The 16,971-nt window shown below is 66.2% G+C and overlaps 4 protein-coding genes across 4 annotated transcripts; 1 reads left to right on the forward strand and 3 right to left on the reverse strand.

The window, feature by feature from the left end:
- Positions 1-144: 144 nt before the first annotated feature.
- ABT1 (activator of basal transcription 1) lies at positions 145-1,969 on the reverse strand. Its single transcript, XM_054001889.1, has 4 exons — positions 1,900-1,969; positions 1,473-1,763; positions 1,053-1,231; positions 145-585 (listed from the first exon to the last, which is right to left on the reverse strand). The coding sequence occupies exons 2-4, from the start codon at positions 1,756-1,758 to the stop codon at positions 292-294; spliced, it is 759 nt and encodes a 252-aa protein (XP_053857864.1). The 5' UTR covers positions 1,759-1,763; positions 1,900-1,969; the 3' UTR covers positions 145-291.
- Positions 1,970-3,620: 1,651 nt separating this feature from the next.
- On the forward strand, positions 3,621-10,515 carry LOC128821019 (metabotropic glutamate receptor 6-like). Its single transcript, XM_054001876.1, has 10 exons — positions 3,621-3,991; positions 4,742-4,958; positions 5,203-5,338; positions 5,628-5,782; positions 6,272-6,433; positions 7,204-7,401; positions 7,858-7,994; positions 8,475-9,018; positions 9,425-9,816; positions 10,292-10,515. Exons 1-10 carry the CDS (start codon positions 3,716-3,718, stop codon positions 10,439-10,441), a joined length of 2,367 nt encoding a protein of 788 aa, XP_053857851.1. The 5' UTR covers positions 3,621-3,715; the 3' UTR covers positions 10,442-10,515.
- A 48-nt stretch (positions 10,516-10,563) lies between these two features.
- On the reverse strand, positions 10,564-14,581 carry ZWINT (ZW10 interacting kinetochore protein). Its single transcript, XM_054001887.1, has 10 exons — positions 14,543-14,581; positions 14,037-14,121; positions 13,584-13,689; positions 13,010-13,167; positions 12,648-12,698; positions 12,186-12,268; positions 11,890-12,058; positions 11,532-11,641; positions 11,140-11,296; positions 10,564-10,705 (listed from the first exon to the last, which is right to left on the reverse strand). Exons 1-10 carry the CDS (start codon positions 14,569-14,571, stop codon positions 10,610-10,612), a joined length of 1,044 nt encoding a protein of 347 aa, XP_053857862.1. The 5' UTR covers positions 14,572-14,581; the 3' UTR covers positions 10,564-10,609.
- A 395-nt stretch (positions 14,582-14,976) lies between these two features.
- TSR2 (TSR2 ribosome maturation factor) lies at positions 14,977-16,971 on the reverse strand. The gene is made up of 4 exons (XM_054001895.1): positions 16,729-16,971; positions 16,438-16,528; positions 16,248-16,339; positions 14,977-15,163 (listed from the first exon to the last, which is right to left on the reverse strand). The coding sequence occupies exons 1-4, from the start codon at positions 16,927-16,929 to the stop codon at positions 15,092-15,094; spliced, it is 456 nt and encodes a 151-aa protein (XP_053857870.1). The 5' UTR covers positions 16,930-16,971; the 3' UTR covers positions 14,977-15,091.

Here is a 16,971-nt window from a genome sequence, read left to right on the forward strand (position 1 = left end):
CGTGGCCTGAGCTGCTTAAGCCACTCCCACTCTCTACCCCCCTCCCCCCCGCGCTGCCGTCAGGGAGTTTCGCGCTGAAGCCATAACCCCGCCCCCTCCCCTTGGCCCCGCCCCCTCGGCAGAATCTAAAGAGACCGCGAGGAATTATTTTTGTTAAAAGTAATAAAAGTTTTAAGGAGAAAAATAAAACATTTCGTGATCCTTCAGAAAGGGATCGGTGTCCCGAGAGGGCCCCGGCGTGCCAAGGGACCTTCCCAGACAGCTGGGCCCCCCCAGATTTGAGGGAGGGTCTCACCTCCCTACCCCAAACACCTTCTCCAGCAGGCGCTGGGGGGGCGCGGCCGGGGGGGGCCGAGCTTTGCGCCGCCAAATCTCCTCCTCGGTGGGTCTTTGGGTGAAGCCCCAGGTCGGGGCAGGGGCGGCGGGGTCTCCGGAGGTTTTGGGGGGGGGTTTGGAGGCGCGGCGGGCGTAGAACCCCCCCTCCCGCTTGGCCTGGGCCACCTCGGCCCGCAGGCGCTGCGCCCGCACCTGGCGCTCGTAGCTGAGCCGCTCGCTCAGGTGAGGCCACCGGAACCCGGGCAGGTACTGGGGGGGGATGGGCACAGGTCAGGGGACCCCCAAGCAACCTCAGACCGCCCCCCCCAGTAACGTTTTGGGGTGCTCAACCCCCCCCAGCTGCTGGCCCAGGTGTGTGGGAGGGGTCCCCCCAACACAGCCCCACCCCTCCCCACGGACTGCCCCTCCCCCAGTGCTGGGGACCCCCTTAAAGCCAAAACCAGGAACCCCCAGTGGGCCAAAACCATCTAGGACCCCCCCCAAAAAAGAGACGCAGGTGCTCCCCACAAATCTGGGACCCCCAAAAAGGGGACTCAGGGCTACCCCAACCCCTCGCCCATAAAGGGTCCCAATTACCCAGGAACCCACAGGTGCCCCCCCCCGCCAAACCCCCAGGGCATCCAAAGGTCTGAACCCCCCCCAAAAAGGGATCCAAGCCCCCCTAAAACGGTTCTGGACCACGCGGGACCCCTCCCCAGGAGCCCCCCGAGCCCCACCTTGATGCTCCAGCAGTGATGGCGGAAGGGGCTGCGGGGCCGGGGGGCCATGGGGGCCCCGTGCAGGATTTTGGCCGCGCGTTTGGCCGCGCGCTTGTCCCGGAATTCCACCCAGCCCTCGGCGAACGCCACGGCCGGGGGCCCCCCCGGGCGCTGCCGCCGCCGCCGCACGGAGCCTCCTGCGGGAACGGGGAGGGGGCGCTGAGAAAGGCCGGGGAGACCCCCCCAGGGAGAGCTGAGCCCCCCACCCAAGGGTGCTGAACCCCCCCCTTCGCAGCTCCGTGGGTGTCAGCGGGGCTGCGAGGGCCCTGACCCCCCCAATTCTGTACCTGCAGGGGGTCTCTGGGGACCCCCAGCCCCTTCCCGCATTGCTGGGGCTCTGTGGGGCACCCTGAGCCCCCCCAGGACCCCCGGACTCACCGCGGGGCTGAAAGAAGACCCTGCCCAGCTCCCCGTGCGGCCGCAGCAGCGCCCGGGCCTGGCGGGGCCCGAAGCCCGGGGGGAGGAAGGACAAATAAAGGACCCCCGGCACCACCGGCTTTGGGGGGGGGTCCGAGGGGGCTTCGGCAGCGGGGGAGCCCTCGGGACCCTCCTCTTCCTCCTCCTTTTCTTCTTCTTCTTCTTCTTCCTCCTCCTTTTCTTCCTCTTCTTCCTCCTCCTCCTCCTCCTCGCCCCTCCTGTGCGGGTCCCGCTCGGCCTCAGCCATGGGCCCTGCGATGGGCAGGAGGGAGTTAACGGGAGGCGACCAACTCCAGGGCCCCCCCACCCCTTTCCAGGTTCTGCCGCACCCCCGAATTCCCCCCGGGACCCCCAAAATCGCCCCCCGGGCCCCCCCCCGGCCCCGCACCCGCACAACGCGGCCGGCCGCGGTCGTAAAACACCAACACAGCCGTAAAGCACCGCTAGCAGGGAGTGGGGAAGTCGCGAAAAAGCCGTAAAGCGCGGAGGAGCGTGGCGTTGTTTTAGGGGCGGGGCTTATCAGACGGGGTGTGGTTTACGGGTGGAGGGGGCGTGGTTACGGGTGGAGGGGGCGTGGATCCCTGTGGGGCGTGGCCTGGCGGCGGCGGGAAAAACGCGCAGCTGTTTGGGCGGGAACGGCTGAGGCGGAGTTTTGGCGGGAAAGGCCCCGCCCGCTCTGGGGCCCCTCAAACCCCCCGCAGTGCCCCCCCCCCCCAGCCCCCGGGGGCTCCCCGAAAGCCCCCGGCACCCACTGACCCTCCCTGGACCCACTGAGCCCCCCGGGACCCACTGACCCTCCCTGGACCCACTGAAATCCCGGGACCCACTGACCCCCCCCCCCCCCCCAGTGTCCCCTCCTTGTCCCCTCAGAGCTCTCCTGGGTCACCCCCCCTCCATGTCCCCCACAGACCCCCCCGTGCCTTTCCATGGCCCCCTCAGCCCCCCAAATGTTCCCACAGCCCCCCAGGATCCCCCTCACACTCCCAGAGTCCCCTCAGGTCCCCAGAGCCCCCCCCCAAAGTCCCCATCAGCCCCCCCGTGTCCCCCCTCCCTCATCTGGTCGGGGGGGGGGTCCTGGCTGCAGATGAGCAGTGGATTATCCCCCCTCCCCGTAATCCGACAGCTGGGGGGGATTAGGGCCCTCCCGGCCCCCCCAAACCCCCCGGGGGCTCAGCCCCACCATGGGACCCCCTGGGGATGTGTTCGGGGAGGGGGGCGCCCCTAATTCCCCTCAGCCCCCCAATAATTCACATCTGGTTTAACTGGGGGGGGCAGGGGGTTGCAGGAGTTCGGCCAAGCCGGGATGGGGCGGGGGTGCCCCTTCCCCCTCCCTTCCCCATCAGCATCTGGAGGGACCCCGAGGGGGGGATTTGGGGGGGAACTGGGGGGGGGGGGCAGGACGGGGGCGGCCCCAGTCTCCAGCGGCTGCACAGGGACAGGAGCACCCACGGGCCAGGTGAGCAGGGTGGGGGCACCGGGACCCCAAACTGGGGGGTGCTGGGGACCCCCAAACCTCCCTCCAGTGCTGCCCCCCACATTGGGGGTGTCCCTGCCTCATGGGGTGTCATTACCCCCCTCCCCACCCCCCAAAGGGTCAGTCCCCCCACCCCAGTGGGTGCCACCCCCTACCCCTCACCCCCTAGGTGCCCCCCCCATAACCCCCCTCTGTCCCTCCCCCACTCTGGTGTCCCTGTGACCCCCCTGGTCACTGGGGTACCACCCCCACCCCACAGGGAGCGACCCCTGCCCCACGGGGTGCCACCCCCACTGCCCACCGTGCTGACCCCCACGGTGACCCTGCTGTCCCTGTGCCCCCCTTGCACCCACCTCTGCCCCCTATCACCTCCTAACCCCCCTCTTTGCCCCTAGCCCACCATGCCCACCCCACTGATGGCCCCACTGGTGGCCCTGCTGTCCCTGTGACCCCTTGCCCCACAGAGACCCACCTCTGCCCCCTAACCTCCCTCTTTGCCCCCAGCCCACCATGCCCACCCCACTGATGGCCCCGCTGGTGGCCCCACTGGTGGCCCTGCTGTCGCTGTGCCCGCCGTGCTGCTGCCCCCCGGCACCCACCCAGCCCCACGCCATCCGGCTGGAGGGCGACCTGACGCTGGGGGGGGCTGTTCCCGGTGCACGCCCGCGGCCCCGCCGGGGTGCCCTGCGGGCCGGTCAAGAAGGAGAAGGGCATCCACCGGCTGGAGGCCATGCTGTACGCGCTGGACCGCGTCAACGGCGACCCGCGCGTGCTGCCCAACCTGACGCTGGGCGCCCGCATCCTGGACACCTGCTCCAGGGACACCTACGCCCTGGAGCAGGCGCTGAGCTTCGTGCGCAGCCTCCTGCCCCCCGAGGGGGGCGAGGGCAGCTGCCCCGACGGGTCGGCCCCGCGCCGGCCCCCGCCCGAGCGCCTGGTCGGGGTCATTGGGGCGTCCGCCAGCTCCGTGTCCATCATGGTGGCCAACGTGCTGCGGCTGTTCGCGGTGAGATGGGGGGATTTGGGGGTGTTGGGGGCATGGAGGGGCACTGGGGAGATGAAGGGACATTGGGATGTGGAGGGGCACTGGGGACGTGGAGGGACATTGGTGTCTCTGCTATCTCTGTGGCCATCATGGTGGCCAATGCCCAGGGGCTCTTTGTGATCCCTGGGGGTGTTGGGGACACTGGGGATGTTTGAGGGAACGTGGGGGTGACATGGGACAGTGCTGCCCCCACAGTGTCCTCATGGTGTCCTCTCCCTGTGAGGGGGGTCCTGGACACCTGGTCCGCCTCTGTGCCCCCCTCCCCCCCCCCCCGCCTCCCTTCCAGAACCTTCCCCTCCTCCCCCAAGGGTGTTACCCACAATCCCCTGGGACGGCAGCAAATGGCCCAGAGGGATTAGGGGGGATTAAGGACAGGGACGGGGTGGGGGGGGGTTCCCCACAGTGCCAGGTCCCCTGGGTGTCCCCCCCCGCTTGTCCTCGATGTCCCCCTTGTCCCCAGCCCCGGGGCTGAGCCCCCCGTGCCCCCTCACACCCCTCTGTCCTCCATGTCCCCTCACTCTCCCCAATGTCCCCAGTGTCCCCCCAGACCCTTCCTACATCAACAGCTTCACACTTGACCCCCCCATGGCCCTTCACCCCATCTCCCCATGGCCCCACAATACCCCCAAACCCTCCAATGTCCTCATGTCCCTGACATGTCCCCAGTGTCCCCCTGTCCCTGACATGTTCCCCATGTCCCCATGTCCCCAGATCCCCCAGATCAGCTACGCCTCCACGGCCCCCGAGCTGTCGGACCCCGGGCGTTACGAGTTCTTCTCGCGGGTGGTGCCGCCGGACTCGTACCAGGCGCAGGCCATGGTGGCCGTGGTGCGGGCGCTGGGCTGGAGCTACGTCAGCACGCTGGCCTCCGAGGGCAACTACGGCGAGAGCGGCGTCGAGGCCTTCGTGCAGAGCTCCCGCGAGGCCGGTGGGCAGTACTGGGTTATACTGGGTTGTACTGGGCTGTACTGGGAGGGGCACTGGGAGAGGCATTGGGAGCACTGGGAGGGGCATTGGGTTACCCTGGGATGCACTAGACCATACTGGGATGTACTGGGAGGATGAGGAGGATGAGCTGTGCATGGAACAGGGAGGTTCTGAGGCCTGGACAGGGAGGGTGGTCCCCATCCACACTGGTCCATACTGGTTTATATTGGTCTGTACTGGGGCAGGGGGCCTGTGCATTGCTCAGTCTATCAAGATCCCGCGGGAGCCGAAGCCAGGGGAGTTTGCCAAGGTCATCGGGCGCCTGATGGAGACGTCAACCGCGCGCGGGGTCGTGCTCTTCGCCAACGAGGACGACATCCGGTGAGACCAGTGCACCCCAGTGCACACCGGTGTGGCCCAGTACACACCAGTCCTGCCCCAGTCCCTCCCCCGTGCTCCTCAGCCCACTGGAGTTCATCCCAGTCTAGTCAGATCCCCTCCCAGTCCAACCCAGTGGCCTCCCAGTCCACCCACGTTCCCTCCCAGTCCTTCACAGTCCATCCCAGCAGCCTCCACTGTTCATCCCAGTAGCCGCCCAACCTGTTCCAGTCCCTCCCAGTTACCTCCCAGTGCCCCCAGTCCCTCCCAGTAGCCGTGCCTGTCCCTGCAGGCGGGTGCTGGAGGCCGCCACGCTGGCCAACCTCTCGGGCCACTTCTCGTGGGTGGGCTCGGACAGCTGGGGGGCCAAGATGGCGCCGGTGCAGGGCCTGGAGGAGGCGGCACACGGGGCCATCACCATCCTGCCCAAACGGGCCTCGGTGCCCGGTGAGCGCTGGGGGCACTGGGGAGACTGGGGGAACTGGAATGGACTGGGGGCTGAGGGGACTGGGATGGACTGGGGGCACTGGGAGAGACTGGGAGCACTGGGAGGGACTGACAGCTACTGCTGTGGTCTGGAGACTACTGGGAGGAAATTGGGAGGGACTGGAATGGCTTGGGGGACTACTGGGATGGACTTGGGGGCACTGGGAGTTTATTGGGAGGGACTGGGGCAAACTGGGATGGGCTGGGGGAGACTGGAGATTGCTGGGGGGGCTCTGGGGGGGCCCAGGGTGGGTTTGGGGGCTCCAGGGAGGCTCTTAGGGGCTTTGGGGAGACCTGACGAGGTTTGGCAGGGCTCTGGGGCGTTTGGGGGGGGGTCTGGGGGGCTTGTGGGACACTCCAGGGTTCTGTGGGTCACCCGTGGCTCTGTGGGGTCCCCTGTGACCCTGTGGGGTGCCCCCCTGACCCCACGGTGGCCCCATGTCCCCCCAGGCTTTGACGAGTACTTCACGTCGCGCTCGCTGGAGAACAACCGCCGCAACCTCTGGTTCCACGAGTTCTGGGAGGATGACTTCAACTGCCGCCTGCCCCACGGCACCGCGCCCCACGGGGACGCCGCGGGGGCACCCGGAGCGCCCGTGCGCAAGTGCACAGGTACCCTGCCCTATAGGGACCCTATAGAGAGCCCACAGGGACCCCTCAGGTACCCTGCCCTATAGGGACCCTATAGAGAGCCCACAGGGACCCCTCAGGTACCCTGCCCTATAGGGACCCTATAGAGAGCCCAGAGGTACCCCATAGAGACCCGACAGGTATCATGCCCTATAGAGACCCCATAGGGACCCCATAGAGACCCCATAGGGACCCCACAGGCACCCTGCCCCAGACACCTCATAGAAACCTCCCAGGGACCCCATAGAGACCCCACAGGTAAGTTTAGGGTGCCCATGGCAACTTTAGGGTGCCCATTTGGGGTCCCCAGGTGGAAGCGCATTGGGCAGGACTCACCCTACAAGCAGGAGGGGAAGGTGGGTTGTCCATGGCGGGTTTGGGGTGCTGATGGTGGGTTTGGGGTGCCCATTTGGGATCCTAAACCCCCCAGGGTGGGAGCGCATTGGGCAAGACTCACCCTGTCAGCAGGAGGGGAAGTTTTGGGGTGCCTGTGGCAGGTTTAGAGTGTCTATGGTGGGTTTGGAGTGTCTCTGGCAGGTTTAGGGTTCTCATGGCAGGTTTGGGGTGTCCCTGGTGGGTTTGGGGTGCCATTTGGGGTCTCAAACCCCCCAGGATGGGAGCACATCAGGCAAGACTTGCCCTACAAGCAAGAGGGGAAGGTGGGGTACCTGTAGCAGGTTTGGGGTGCCCATGACAGGTTTGGGGTGCTGTTGTGGGTTTGGGGTGCCCATTTGGGATCTCAAACCCCCCAGGGCGGGAGCGCATCGGGCGGGACTCGCCCTACGAGCAGGAGGGGAAGGTGCAGTTTGTCATCGACGCCGTGCTGGCCATGGCCCACGGGCTGCACTCGCTGCTGGGCGAGGCCTGCCCGGGCGGGGGGCTCTGTGCCCACATGGACCCCCCCGACGGGCGCCGCCTGCTCACCCACATCCGCAGGGTGGCCTTCAATGGTACTGTGGCACTGGGAGCATACTGGGATATGGGGGGGGCACTGGAGACCATACTGGGAACTACTGGGAGACGCTGGATATACTAGGGTGGCACTGGGAGGGAGATGGGGGCACTGGAGACCATACTGGGAATTATTAGGAGGTACTGGGATATACTGGGAGGCACTGGGAAGGGAATGGTGGTACTGGAGACCATACTGGTCCATAATGGGAAGCACTGGGATGTACTGGGGGGAACAGGGAGAGGGATGGGAGCACTTGAGACCATACTGGGATGTACTGGGGCAGTGGGAAGGGGATGGGTGCACTGGTAACCATACTGGGAGCACTGGTTTACCCTATACCAGGGGCATGCCGGGGTTGGGGCGGTCACTGACCTTTCCTGCGGGGTGGCAGGGGGTGTCCCTGACCTATACTGGTGGTTACTGGTTTATACTGGTCCTTACTGGTGTGCAGGCAGCGCGGGGACACCGGTGTCCTTCAACGAGAACGGGGACGCCCCCGGGCGCTACGACATCTTCCAGTTCCAGGGGGGCAACGGCACCGGGGCCTACCGGGCTGTGGGGCAGTGGGTGCAGGGGCTGCACCTGCAGGTGGGTCCGGGACCCCCAAGGCCCCCAGAACCCAGGGGTGCCCCCCAGGGGTGCACCCTCTGACCCCAGGATCAGCCAGGGGTATCCCTATGGCCAAATGGGGACACTGGGTGGGGGATGCCCTGTTCCCCTTGGGTGGGTGTCCATGGAGGGCTTGGGGGAACCATGGGGTGCCTGTGGGGGGGTCTCTGAGGAGGTTTGGGGTGTCCATGGAAGGTTTGGGGTGTCCATGGAGTTTTTGAGTTGTCTGTGGTGGGTGTGGGTTTTTCGTGGGGTGTTTGAGATGTCCATGGGGGTTTGTGGTGTCCATAAGGGATTTGTGGTGTCCACGGGGGGTTTGGGAAGGTCCATGAAGAGGTTTGGGGCGTCCGTGGAGGGTTTGGGGGATCCATGAGGTGCCTATGAGGGGTTGGGATGTCTCTAGGGTATTTGAGGTGTCCCTGGGGGCGTTTGGGGTATCCCTGACCATCCCCCCACCAGGAGGACGCCATGGCCTGGGGCTCCAACTCGTCGTCGCCGCCGCCCTCGGTGTGCAGCCTGCCGTGCGGCCCCGGCGAGCGCAAGAAGCCGGTGAAGGGAGTTCCGTGCTGCTGGCACTGTGAGCTCTGCGGGGGCTACCAGTACCGGGCCGACCTGCTCACCTGCCTGCCCTGTGCCCCTCACCTGCGCCCCACGCCCAACCGCACCGCCTGCCGCCCCACACCTGTGCTGCGCCTGCGCTGGGGCGACCCCTGCGCCGCCGTCCCGCTGGCCCTGGCCACGCTGGGGCTGATGGCCACCGCCTTCGTGCTGGCCACCTTCGTGCGGCACCACGAGACGCCGATCGTCAAAGCGTCGGGGCGCGAGCTGAGCTACGTCCTGCTGGCCGGCATCGCCCTGGTCTACGCCATCACCTTCCTCATGGTGGCCGAGCCCGGCGTGGGGGTCTGCGCCCTGCGGCGACTCTTCCTGGGCATGGGCATGAGCCTGACCTACGCCGCGCTGCTGACCAAGACCAACCGCATCTACCGCATCTTCGAGCAGGGTGAGGGGCACGGGGAACAGGAGGGACTGGGGGGCATGGGGTGAGGGGCTGGGGTGTCACCTGTGCCACGCTCTCACCAAGATCAAACGTGTTGCCATGTCTTTGAGCAGGGTGAGGGGCACGGGGGCACAGTGGGGTGGGAAGACAGAGTGAGGGGCTCTGGGCGGGGGTGAGGGGCACTGGGGGGTGGGAGCCTGGGGTGAGGGGCTGCATGAGGGACATGGGACAGGGTCCCCATCCTGTGCTCCTCACCAAGACCAGCCCTGTCCCCAAGAGAGGTGACTTCCAGGGCCTCCAGAAGTTTTGGGGTTCCAGATCAGGCTGAGGGACCCCAACCCCCACCCCTTCAGGCCAGGCGAGCTCTGGGGGTGCCAGCAGCCCCCCCGTTACCCGCCGTACCCCGCAGGGAAGCGCTCGGTGACGCCGCCGCGCTTCATCAGCCCCACCTCGCAGCTGGTCATCACCTTCACGCTCAGCGGGCTGCAGCTGGTGGCCGCGGCCACCTGGCTGCTGGTCCGGCCACCCCACGCCCTCATCGACTACGAGATGGGCCGGACCCCCGACCCAGAGGCGGCGCGGGGGGTCCTGCGCTGCGACATGGCCGAGGGGGCCACGCTGGCCTGCCTGGCCTATGCCCTGCTGCTGATGCTCACCTGCACCGTGTACGCCGTCAAAGCGCGCGGCGTCCCCGAGACCTTCAACGAGGCCAAGCCCATCGGCTTCGCCATGTACACCACCTGCGTGGTGTGGCTCGCCTTCGGGCCCATCTTCTTCGGAGCCGCCCAGTCGGCAGAGAGGGTGAGGAGGGGGGGTTTGGGGTCCCTGGGGGTTGCTGGGAGGTCTCTCGGGGTATTTGGGGGATCACTGTGGGCACACGTGGCCTGGTTCGCCTTTGAGCCCATCTTCGGCACCGCCCAGTCAGCTGAGAAGGTGAGGAGGGGGATTTGGGGGATCCCTAGGGGTATTTGGAGGTCCCCTGGGGGCACTTGGTGGGGGGTCCCTGTTTTGGGATGAATGGGATTTAGCCATTTGGGCATCAGTGGGATTTGAGATTACCTGCTTTTGGGGTCAGTAGGATTCTGGGGTACTGTTTTTGGGGTGCAGGTGCACGTGCAGACGGCCACGCTGACGGTCACCATGGGCCCTTAGGACAGCTGGGCTGGGGAATGACTGGGTTTGGGGGGGTGTCACCAGATGACAGGGGGGGCAGTGGGATTTGGGATAGAGGATTTCGGGGTCAGTAGGATTTTGGGGTACCGTTTTTGGGATGCAGGTGCACGTGCAGACGGCCACGCTGACGGTGTCCATGTCGCTGTCGGCCTCGGTGCCGCTGGGGCTCCTCTACGCCCCCAAGGTCTACGTGATCCTGCTGCACCCCGAGCGCAACCAGCCCAAGCGGCGCGGTGCTGACCCCCCCCCGTAGGGACCCCCAGATTGGGGGACCCCCGGCACCCCAAAACCCCCGACCCCTAGAGCCCCCTCCCCACAAATAAAACTGCTCCCGCAAACCCCTAGAAATGGGGTTTTTTTGGGGTGGGACAGAGCTGGAGGAGAGGTGGCCGTGAGTTTATTGGGGTGCAGTGGGTTTTTTTTATGGTGGGGGGATAGAGGGGGATCCCCCATTTTCAGGGACCCCCCCCACCAGCAGCTCCAGCCACCGCGTCAGAGTGGGGGGGTTTGGGGGTGCCTGTGGAGGAAAAGGGGGTTTGGGGGGGTCACTCCCAGGACCCCCCCAGTGCCCCCTTGAGAGTCCCCCCAAACCCACCAAGAACCCTAAAACCACCCCTGAGATGTCCAAGTGCCTCTGGGACCCCCCCTAAATTACACATCAGACCCACCCAGGGACCCCAAAACCACCCCCAGGAACCCCCATTGTCTCAGGGACCTCTACAAATTACCCTCAGTGACCTCCAAGTGACCCCCCCCAGGACCCCAAAACCACCCCCAGGATCTCCCAGTGTCTCTGGGACCCCCAAAATTGCCCCCAGACCCGCCCAAGACCCCCAACCCACCCACAGGGACCCTCACATTGTCCCTGGATCCCTAAACCTGTCCCAAAGACGCCCCTAATCCCCTCTGAGGGACCCCCAAACTCCCCCAGGACACCCCCAAAGGACTCACAGGAATGGGAGAGGTCCCCTCGGCGGGGGGCAGCAGTCGCACCCCCCCACTCTGGGGGTACCCCGGCTCCAGCTGCAGCGTCCAGAGGGTCTGGGCACCCCGGGGGCCCCCCAGGACTTGCAGGAGCCCCAACTCTGGCTGCCAGTCCAGGGCGAACCTGGGGGGTCACCAGGGGCTTGGGGTGAGCCCCCCAATTAACCCCCAGCCCCCCCCAATCAACCCCCCCGCCCTGGCAATTACCCTAAAGCCCCCCAGAACTGCCCCAAAGATCCCCCCAACCTCTCCCACAGCCCCCCCAATTAACCTCCCAAATGCCCCTACCCCTCCCAGTTACCCCTAGACCCTTCAGACCTACCCCAAAGACCCCCCAGCTCCCCCCCAGCCCCCCTCACCTGTTCCTCAGGTGTGTCACCTCTGCCCAGAGGCTCCAGCTCTCCCAGCAGCGCTGCTGCAGCTCCAGCAGCCCCGGGCCCAGGGGAGGGGGCAGCCCCAGGGGGGGTTCCTGGGGGGAAAAGGAGGAGGTGGTGAGACCCCAAAACTGCCCAGAACCTCCCCAACACCTCCAGATCGGTCCCCAACCCCCAAGTGCACCCCCACAGCCTTCCTGAGCCCCAAAAATTTCCCCCCAGCTCTCCAAGTGCTACCCTAAATCCCCTCCAAACCCTCCCAGTGCCCCCTCAGCCCCCAGTTCCCCCCCACCAAGCCCCCAAATCCTCCCCAGCCCCACAAAATCTTCCCTAAACCACTTACCTGCAATTGGACCCCCCCACTGGCGGTGAGGCACAGGTGAAGGGGTGGCAGGGAATGGGAGGAACCGGGAGGGGGTCCCAGCTCCAGCTCCAGCTCCGGGGTCCCGGGGGAGGGGGGCAGCACCTGGACCCCCGCCAGGGCCTGGTACAGTTGGCACGAGGCCCCCACCCTGCGGGAAACGACAGCCCATGGGTGGGGAGGACACGACCACCCCCCCAAAATCCCAGGGACCCGCAACTCCACACCCTCCCCTCCTCACCTGTGCCCCTCAATGACCCCCTCCCCTGTCCCCTCACCTGGCCGCTGTCTCCCGCAGTCCCTTCAGCGCCTCCTGCCGGCCGAGCCGCTGCAGGCGCCGCTCCTGGACCCGCCGGAGCAGCTGCGGGGGAGAAAAAGACCCCAAAATTGGGGGGAAAAGACCCCAAATTAGAGGGGAAAGAGAACCCAAATTTGGGGGAAAAATACTTCAGACTGGGGGGGAACGAGACCCCCAATTCAGAGGGAAAGAGATGTCAAACTAGGGGAGACAAACTCCAATTTGGAAAGGAAAATACCCCAAATTTGGGGAGAAGACCCCAGACTGCAAAGAGATCCCAAATTGGGGGTAGACGCCAAAAGAGGGAGAAGGAGCTAAGACTGGAAGTGGGAAGGAACCCCAGAATGGACCCCTCTGTGGGCAGGGGCACCCCAAGGTAAGTGGGACCACCAGGAGCCCCCACATGGCAGGGGGACCCCAAAGGGTGTCCCCCCAGTCTCACCTGGTCCCGTCTCTCTGTGGCCTCACGCACCTTCACCTTCAGCTCTTCTTGCTGGGGGGGGAGGGAGGGACAGCACCCATGGGAGCCCCCAGACCCACAGTGTGCCCCCAACCCCTAGAGGAGCCCCCAGACCCACAGTGTGCCCCCAACCCCTAGAGGAGCCCCCAGACCCACAGTGTGCCCCCAACCCCTAGAGGAGCTCCCAGACCCACAGTGTGCCCCCAACCCCCCTGCACCCATAGAACCCCCCAGGACCCACACGGTGACCCTAGCCCCCCAGGGACCCCCATCCCCCTAGCACTTGGAAGCCCCAGCCCCCCTGAGCCCACTGGACCCCCAGAGCCCCCCTGGAACCCCCGTACCTGTTCCAGCCGTGCCCCCAGGGCCGCCCTCCCGCGCTGCAGCAGCTGCCGGCCCCGGTGCAGCTGGGCCAGGGCGGGGGGCACGGCCTCCCCCAAGGCCCCCCCGTACCTCGCCTTCAGCTCCCGCCAGCGCCCCCGTGCCAGCACCGCCGCCTCGCCTGGGGGGAGCCCCACATCAGCCCCCCCAAAAACGTGGGGGGGGACCCAAAAAGGGACCTGGGAATCACCAATCCCTCCCAAAGGGGTCCATGCAGAACTCAGATGTATGGGAATCCCCCAATATCCCCTGAGCTCCCTCCCCAAGGGGAGCTGGGAACCCCCAAAGGGGACCCAGGAATCCCCAAACTGCTCACAGGAACCCCCAAACACCTGACCCAAAGGGGACCCAGGAACCCCCAAAGTGGACAAGGAGGGTCAAGAGGTTTTGGGGTTCAGAGTGAACCCAGGAGTTCTGGGGGGCTCATACAGGCTGAGGGCAGCTCTGGGTTCAGTTTGGGGGCTCAGGGAGTTTTGGGGTTCAGTTTGGAGGCTCAGGGGATTTTGGGGTTCAGTTTAGGGGGTCTGGGGGGCTCACGCAGGTTGGTGGTGGCCGGGGGCAGCCCCGGGTTCTCGATGACCCCCAGGAGCAGCTTCAGCACCCGGAGCTGGGACAAGAGCAGCTTCTGCTTCCGCCGGGTGTCCTGGGGGGGCAGGTTTGGGGTGTCAGGGGTGATTTGAGGTGCCAAGGGAGTTGGGGAAGGTCACAGAGCAGGTGTTAAAGGTGTGGGGAAAAAATGGGGTGTGGAGAGGAGAACTGGGGGGACAAAGGAAAATTTTTTGAGGAAAACATGGAGGTATAGGGAATGACAGAAAATAGAGCAGTTGGAAAGGTTTAGGGGATAAATATAGGAGTCATTTAAAGAATCAAGACCAGATAGGAGGTCTATGAGAAATCTTGGGGGGGGGGGGGGGGCAGAAATAATTTTAGGGCAGATGTGGGTGCTGCAGGTCTATTCTGAGGTGATGTGGGCCAGATTTGGGGTCTCACCATTTGATGTTCCACCAGGACCCGGGTGGGGACATCACCCTCCTCCTCCTCCAAGGCCAGGGCAGCTTCGAGCGCTGCCAGCGCCCTGGGGACACGGGACACGGGTGGGGATGGGGGGGGGACATCCCCCAGACATCTCCAGGAACGAGGAGATCCCCCCCGACACCCCGCAATGATACGAGTGGGGACATGGAGACAACCTCGGACACGCGTGGGCTCTCAGGGACCCCCGTGGCGATGAGGAGACCCCTCGGCGACCCCGCTCCCTCCCCTCCCCAGAGCCCCCGGGGTAGGTGTGAGGGCACGGAGACACTGCAGTGCTCCTTGTGGGGCTGGGCGTCACCCCAAGGAGCCCGTAAGGACCCGGTGACCCTTCAGGGACCCTAATGGCACTCAGTGAACCCCCCGAGGCCCACGCAGGGTGGTGGGGACCGGCCCCGACCCAAGATGGCGGCCGGGCAGCCCTCAGGGGTTCCCGCCGTTGGGGGGGGGGGTCGCGCGCTCACCCCCTCGCGCGCTCCAGCCGCGCCGCCATCGCCGCCGCGTCTTCCCGCCCTCCCGCCTCGCTCCGCCCACCCGAGCGGAGGCGACCAATCAGCGCCCGCGCCCACCCGGTTTAAGTCTAGCTGGCCAATCGCCGCTCGCCTCTGCTCTCGCCAACCAATCACCGCGTGAGACGGGCGAAGGGCGTTCCCACCGATGCAAAGCACAACCAATCACAACGCGCGGTGAGAAAGCCACGCCCCTCACTGCACTAGAGCCCTCAGCGCGGCCGCCATGATGGGCGGGGCTGGGCGAGGGGCGGGGCACTGGGCTATACTGGGAGGGACTGGGTTATACTGGGAGGGATCGCTGGGGTCGCAGTGGGGCTCGCAGAGGGATCCGCAGTGGGGCCAGGGGCTCTCTAAGCGGCCTCTCCCTCCAATAATCACACGACTCCTCTTCCCACACCCCCATGGGGGGAGGGGCCTTTATTCCCCCCCAGTTTGGGGAGCAGGGTGGGGGAGGGGTGCCCCCCAAGCTGGGGGGGGACACACAGGACACCCCTCCCCCCATCATCGCCGCCGCCGCCGCTGCACCACGGTCCAGCCGTCCGAGGGGGGCGGGGGTGTCCCGCACTCCATGGCCTGGGGGGGACAATGACGTCATCAGTGTCACCCCCCCCTTGGTGACATCACCAGTGCCCCTCCCCTGCTGTCACAAGGGTCCCTCTCCCTAAATTTGCTGACACCATCACTGCTCCACCTCCATCCCAGCTTCTCCCTGTTTCCCCCCATTTGATGACATCATCAGGACTGAATGACATCATCAGGAATGACATCATCACCCCCCGGGCCCTCCTCACTTGCGGGTCCTTGGGAGCCACCACCCCCCAATCTGATGACATCATCAGTATCCCCCTCAGTTACACCCCATGATGTCATCACCACATCCCCACCCCCTCTGATGACATCATCAGCACCCTCCCAATCCGATTGGCTCCCAAGCAAGGACATCATCAGCTCCCCATGACGTCATCCCAGTGACGTCACCCCCCTCACCTCCTCCTCTTCCTCGCCGCTCTCCTCCTCCTCCCCTCGCTCCGGGGGGCTCCGAGGGGCTGTGGGGGGGGGTCCCGGGGGGGCTCTGGGGGTCTCCCCCCGGGCGGGCGGTGGCCAGGGCGGCGGCCAGGGCGGGGCCACGGCGGGCCAGAGCCCCCAGGGCCGCCCCCACCCCCCCCACGTCCCCCCCCCCGCGCCCGGGCAAAAAGGGTCACCAGCTCCCGGCTCACCTGCACGGGGAACACTGGGATGGACTGGGAGCCACTGGGGAGGGGACTGGGATGGGTCTGGGGGTGCTGAGGGGCCATGGGGGTCCCATGTGTGGGACTGGGATGGACTGGGAGGAAATAAAAGAGCACTGAAAACAAACTGGTCCATACTGGGAGGCTCTGGGAGCACTGAAGGATGGAGGTGACAGTCTGGGGATGGAATGGGATGAACTGGGAGTGGCTACTGGGAACATCCCGGTCCATACTGGTTTATACTGGGAGCACCTGGGAAGGCACCAAGGGTACCAGGAAGGGACAAAGGCCACTAAAAGATACTGAGAGCAGCCCGAGGACAAACTGGTTTGTACTGGGAGTGCCTGGGGGAGGCTGGCCAGCTGCTGGGAGCACACTGCTCCATACTGGTCCATACTGGTCCATACTGGTCCGTACTGGGAGCCCACCTGCTGCAGGCTGCCGTCCTCCACCACCGTGTCGAACTCGTTGTCCATCACCTCGGCCAGGAAATCCTCCACCTCCTCCTGCTCCAGGTCAGCTGGGGGGGGGGGGGATGGGATGGGGGGGGTGTCACCTCTGCCCCTCCCCCCCCCCGGCCCCTCCCTCCCCCCGGGGTGGGGGAGGGGCAGCACGCACCGTTCTGCGTGAAGAAGTCGAGCAGCGCCGAGCTGAGCCACGCGGCCTTTTCGGGGCCCTGCGGCCCGCCGAAGCCCTGCGCCACCGCCAGCTGCGGGGACAGCCCGGGGGGGACATGGGGACAGCCGGCGCTGGCCCCGGGGTGCCCCCTGTGTGTCCCCAAGTGCCCCCCGGAGCCCCCTCACGCTGTCCCCCCTCATCTGCAGCGCCGCCCACCCCCCCAGCACAGCTCGCAGATTCTCCAGTGTCCCCCGCAAGGTGTCCCCAGGTATCCCCCGGTGTCCCCCTCACCTGCAGCGCCGCCCACCCCCCCAGCACGGCCCGCACCCCCTCCGCGAACAGCGCCCGCGCCTCCACCCCGGGGGCCGCCATGACGGCGCTCCGCAGGCCGCGCGGCCGAGCACCGAATCCGCGAGCGAGCGAGGCACGGAGCGATCCCCGAATCACCGATGGACGCGTAGGGGCGTGGCGAGGGGGGGCGCGGCAGAGCATGGGCGTGGTATTGAGGGGCGTGGCCTCAGAGGCAGAACGGGA

The sequence above is a fragment of the Vidua macroura genome, chromosome 33, assembly GCF_024509145.1.
Source record: "Vidua macroura isolate BioBank_ID:100142 chromosome 33, ASM2450914v1, whole genome shotgun sequence".
Classification (NCBI taxonomy): domain Eukaryota; kingdom Metazoa; phylum Chordata; class Aves; order Passeriformes; family Viduidae; genus Vidua; species Vidua macroura.